At 56.2% G+C, this 5,738-nt stretch overlaps 1 protein-coding gene across 1 annotated transcript; it reads right to left on the minus strand.

Moving 5' to 3' along the window:
- Positions 1 to 870: 870 nt before the first annotated feature.
- On the minus strand, positions 871 to 4,150 carry SOX1 (SRY-box transcription factor 1). Its single transcript, XM_081114750.1, has one exon. It carries the CDS (start codon positions 4,057 to 4,059, stop codon positions 2,896 to 2,898), a length of 1,164 nt encoding a protein of 387 aa, XP_080970876.1. The 5' UTR covers positions 4,060 to 4,150; the 3' UTR covers positions 871 to 2,895.
- Between the last annotated feature and the right edge of the window lie 1,588 nt (positions 4,151 to 5,738).

Here is a 5,738-nt window from a genome sequence, read left to right on the forward strand (position 1 = left end):
GGAGCACCTTGGCAAGAACTGAATTCACAGTTTGGTTCTGTAGTGGAATAAATCCGTGAATTTAAATGGGAGAAACAATGCGGGCCTGATGGGATCTCTTCCTGAGAGAGGAATCCTAGCCAATCTCTCTCCTTCCACACCCCACCCCCATCCCATATTGTTTTTAAATGAAGTCATTAAAGAATTTGTTTTTCTCCTTGTCCTTCTAGCCAACCAAACAAATTCGCTGCAGTTTAGGGATTCTTATTTTAAGTCCTTTCTGGGTTTTTTAACAAGTGACTTGGGGTACCTGGCATTGAATGCTTCAGCTGACTATGCATGAGGCACATACAGAAAAATGCCAAACTCTAAATCCATCTTCTGGGAAACCAACAGACAGGTCTGCCTGGAGTCCCCAGTAGACTGCACAGCCTTCAGTCTCAAACATTTCAAGTGTGACCCACATTACTAATAGGTGTGTTGAGCTAAGACTTCGATGCCAAGAGTTGAGAATAGATATAAACTTGGGCATACACTTATGTGAGCACAGCCACACATCTGTCTGCCACTTTGGTAAGTGCAGGGAGAGGTTTCTAGCTTGGGAGTTAGCAGAAGAACTAGGGAGTCCATTTAACTCTGCGAATATCAGAGAAAATGAGGTCTGGCCCTTATGTGGGCTGGTGAGTTAACAGAGCATTCCAGAATCTCCCAAAGCTTCTCTCCCAGAGGGGACTGTGTGTGGCATTTATTCCCAGATCTCATGATGCTGTTCTGCTTAGCAACCCACATATATCCAAACACTTTTAGGAGCCACTGTTTCACAAAGGATCAGATTTTTTTCCTGCTAAGGCAGGAAAAAAGAAAAAAAGAAAGAAAGAAAGGAGGGGCGCTTTATTATCTTGTTTGGAAGAAGCAGTCGACATTTTTTTGGGGGGGGGGGGAATTTTTGCAGTCACTTTAAGAAATGGGTGGTTTAAGTAAAAGTATCAAAATGACTCCAAAAAAATTACACATCAATTGTCAGGTTAGCATTTTACTTAAAGCTATTCTTTAATGCAGGTTGAATGTGATTCTCATTAACCCACCAAGATAGGCCCATTTTTGGAAGGATAGTCTACTCATTCCAGGATAAGAAAAGATTTTGAGAAAATGAGGGGGTTGAAGAAATCAACATATTTTGATCTGGGTTAAAGGTTTCTTTTTTCAAAAATATAATTTCACTTTTATGTTGTGACTAATTTCAGAACGTATTTGCTACAGTATAACTTTAAAATTCAATATTTAATGCTGTCAGATTACTTGAAGACAAAGTTTTACAGAAAACTTTAAATTCCAGAAAAAAAACTTCACTGTACCAATAAACACCTAGAAAAAAATATAACTAAAAATTTTAAAGCGTTAACCAACCTTGGATATGGTCAGGAATAATAAACACCGCATTTTGCATTCACATTGATTAGCAACTTGTATCCCAGTTCACTGGGGCTGGGGGTGGGGGAGAGGGGGGAGAGAGTGGTCAATTTTGTGTCTGTGTGCGAAAATCCAACAAAATTATTCGGCTCTTTCTCAAGGAGAAAGAAGCCAGAGGGAGGGATGGAGGGGGCTTGGTTACAGTACATTTTGGTTGAGAGATTGTGTTTCCTTGAGCCAAATCTAGATAAATTCCACCTGCAATCTTGTTAATTGCGGGGAAATTGGGGCCCTCATGCCCCTGCAGTGGTCTTTTGTCATCCAACCTTGGCCTGGTCCCGCCATTGGGCTCTTCTCTCCTGGGGGCACGGATCTGGGGCCGGCCAGAGGATGCAAAGCCCACAGGAAGGAATCAAAAAATCCCGCAGTGCTGGCCCAAAGATACAAACACACCGAAGGGCCGGAGTATATAACGACTTTTTTTCTTGTAATTATTTCCCATTCTGTATTAACACTGTAAACTCTACAAAACAATCCATTGGTTTTAACTTCCTTCCCTTCCACTGAACGCAGCTCCATAAAAATCGTACCCTCTCCTCTGGGTTTCCCTTCACTCTTAAACCATGCTGATAATTTCTCCTTCGTCAGACTTACTAATTGTATTTGGAGCCCGTAAAACATGCATATACAATTAGCACGTTTCAAATTTATGGGAAGAACCGAGTTTTTTTTCCTCTCTTAAATTTATTGACTCGATGCGTTTTTAAAGAGGGGTTATCTTTTTCGTTTTTTTTTACTAGAAAGGCTTTTTAGGAAACTATGTACATAATCTGAATACCCCTCCCCACGCTGAAACGCCAAAATTAAAATTTCACAATGCATTTACAAGAAATAATTACAAAACAAAAAAAAATGGAAAAGCTCAGATACAGAAAAGTTTTACAAAAACTCAGAATATAACGCTGCCATCAGAAAGGGGGTGGGGGCATCTCTTTGTATAAATTAACAAACCAACCCAAGAGTGGTAACAACTACGAAAAACCTGTGTTTGGATCTGCCTTACTACACCGATAACAGATGCGAACAGCGCCCGGGCGACCACACGCCAGCAGGAAGCGCGGCAGGACGGGCGCGAGCGCGCCGGCGGGACAGAAAAGTTGGAGGCGCCTCTTGCCTGGCTTGGTCTTTGTGTCCCCTCCAGCAAAGAGACGCTTCCAGCCTCTGTGGATGATAAATACTGTACAAAAAGTCTCAAGAAAACACCAAGTTCAGTCTAAAACGCACGACTGTGTCCGCGCCTAGCCGTTCCCAGAAGCTCCCAGGCAGGCGAGCGGGGGCCCGGGGGTGGTGTCACCTAGTGTTCGTCGCCAGTGTTTCCCTGGAAGGAAAGAAGGTGGGAACGTCTGCACAAAAGCCAGGCCGCGCGGGGCCGGGCCGGGCACCTCGGTCTGGCCGCACGTTCCCTCTCGCGCGTCGCGGGCGCGGGCCGCAGTGCCCCTCGCGTCCCTAGATGTGCGTCAGGGGCACCGTGCCGTTGACGCCCGCGCCCGCGCCCTGGTAGTGCTGCGGCAGCGAGTGCAGCCGGCTCTGCGCCGCGGCGGCCGCCGCCGCCGCCGGGTCGCCGCCCTCGCCGGCCGGCAAGTACATGCTGATCATCTCACGCAGGTCCCCGGGGCATGGCGCCCGCGAGTGCGCCGGGGCCGGCGGGCTGCCGCTGGGCTCCGACTTGACTAGAGAGCCGAGAGCGCCCAGGGCACCCGACGAGGCGGCCGCCGCCGCCGCCGCCGCCGCCACGGCCGAGTTCTGGTGCGCGCCCCCCGCGGCGGCGGCGGCGGCCGCCGCGGCGCCGTAGGGGAGGCCGCCGTAGCCCGAGGGCGAGGCGCTCATGTAGCCCTGCGAGTTGGAGATGGGGCTGTACTGCAGCGCTCCCATGTCGTAGCGGTGCATAGGCTGCGGGTTGTGCGGGTGCGCGTGCGGATGGTGCGGGTGAGGATGCGCCGGGTGCGCGTGCGGGTGCGCGCCGCCGGCGCCCGGGTGCTGCCCGTAAGCCAGCTGCGCCTCCTGCATCATGGCCGCGGCCGCGGCCGCCGCCGCCACAGAGCCGGGGTAGGCGCCGTTGGCCCAGCCGTTGACGTGCGCATAGCCGCCGCCCGCCGCGCCGCCGGGGCTCTCGAGTCGCTGGCCTACGGCCGCCGCGCCCACACCCACGCCCATGGCCACGGCGGCGCCTCCGCCGCCTGCGCCGGCCGCCAGCAGCCCGCCGGCCAGCGAGTACTTGTCCTTCTTGAGCAGCGTCTTGGTCTTGCGGCGCGGCCGGTACTTGTAATCCGGGTGCTCCTTCATGTGCAGGGCGCGCAGCCGCTTCGCCTCGTCGATGAACGGCCTCTTTTCGGCCTCGGACATAACCTTCCACTCGGCGCCCAGGCGCTTGCTGATTTCCGAGTTGTGCATCTTGGGGTTCTCCTGGGCCATCTTGCGCCGCTGCCCTCGGGACCACACCATGAAGGCGTTCATGGGCCGCTTGACCCGGTCCTGGTTGGCCTTGGCGCCCCCGCCGCCTCCGCCGCCGCCTCCCCCACCGCCGCCCACTCCGGCCGGGCCTGACAAGTTCGTGGGGGCCTGGGCGCCGCCAGGCGAGTGCAGGTCGGTCTCCATCATCATGCTGTACATTGGGGCGGCTCACGGGTTCACCGGCACCACGCAGAGAGGGCCTGGAGCATAGACGGCCGGGGGGCTGGGAGATGGAGAGGGACTCAAACAGAGCGATACTTGGGGGTGGGTGTGTGGGGAGAGGTCTTAACGGAGAGAAGAAGGGGGGAGGTGGAGGCAAAAACAACAAAAAAGAAGCAAAAAACACACGCACTCAGCGCCGGTCCGCTCACAGGTGGAAAGTTTCTCCTCGTGCACAAACCACTTGCCAAAGAGGGTGATGACCGGGGTCGCTGTCCTCGCCGCCGCAGCAGCTGCAGGGTCGCTCTCGGCTGAGCAGTGCAAACAGGTGCAATCGTGGCCAAGTTGCAGCTCCACTTTGGGGGACGAGAATGATGCGCGGGCCCGGATCCGGGACTCTGGTCTCCTCCTCGTCGGCCGCTGTCGCCCGGCGCCGTCTCCTTCCTGCTGCACTCGGTCCTCAGCGGCCTCCAACTCCGGGGATGCAACTTCTAGCTGGGCGGCGCGCCGCGTGCGCTGGGCATGTGCGGGTCCCAGGTGCCTAGGGGGGAGCGAGGCGCCGAGGGGGGAAGGGAGGGGGGCTGGGGGGATTACAGTGCAGCTGGGGAGGGGGGCCGGGGGCAGCCAAGGGAGCGCAGGCGCGCAGCGAAGTCCAGGAAGCCGGGGCCGCCGAGCCCGGGCTGCCCGCTGCCTGCCCGGGGCCCTGCGCTGGGAGTGGAGGCGCACACGGGGCCGGCGGCGCGCGGGGCCCAGCAGCCATACGCCCGGCCCGGGCTGCCATTAAATGCGCGCGCCGCGGCCAATGGGAGCTGGCGGCGGCGGTGATTTGCATGGCGCGCTGGCGAGTGACGTGAGGAGGGAGTAGATACACTGGGCGCGGGCGGCGGAGCGGGGAGGAGGGGAGAAAGGAAGGGGGAGCAGGGGCAGGAAGGAGGTAGAGGGGGGGCGGGGGGAGGCCCGGGAGGGGGTCACCGCCGAGCTGCTTCCTGAGAGCGCGCGGCGGTGGCGAACTCCGAGCTCACCCTCGCCTCTCCCAGCCCGCGCGCTCCACGTGATTAACGCCTGGATTTAAAAGCTAGACGGAGACAGAATCGTTGGGGGGGGGGGGGGCGGGGTAAGGAATACAGCCCCCGGCCACGTTTAACCGGGCGCATCCTTGACCCAGCTCCTCCCCGGCCCACCGCCCGCCAACTCTGCGCCAGCTGGGAAGGGGGAAAGTTGGCAACCGTGGCAGGAACCCGCTCTCATCGCCGCCCCAGGGCTGGAAAGGAGGGGCGCGACCTCAGGCGCGGGAAATACTGGCCGCCGCTGTAAAGCCCCCCTCGGGATCTCCTGCGAGGCTTGGGCAACTCAGTCCCCTTCGCCCTCCCAGGGATTTGTGCTCCACTGCAGCGTGTTCTGAAGTTCTCCAGTGCCCCCTCTCGTAGGCAAGGCCTTCACAATCCAGGCCCCAGTAATCCCCGTAACGGGGGAGCATTTGTGTCGGGCTTGGCTGCACAGCTTCCTTTTAGCATTAGCCCTGAACTTTTTTTTTTTTTTTTTTTTTTTAAGGATCTCTTTTAATAAGCCTGGCTGTTACAGTCACACACTCTCCTCAGCTTGGCGCTTCTTCCTCCTAAAATGGAATTTCTAGTAAGCTCGAAAACAAGAGCTATCTGGAATCTAGTTACTTAACAACA

Source organism: Myotis nattereri (genome assembly GCF_964212035.1).
Source record: "Myotis nattereri genome assembly, chromosome: 2".
In the NCBI taxonomy this organism is placed as follows: Eukaryota; Metazoa; Chordata; class Mammalia; order Chiroptera; family Vespertilionidae; genus Myotis; species Myotis nattereri.

Bases quoted from the DNA above. Each gene is read 5' to 3' on its own strand.
- SOX1 (XM_081114750.1), bottom strand. From the start codon at position 4,059: ATGTACAGCATGATGATGGAGACCGACCTGCACTCGCCTGGCGGCGCC.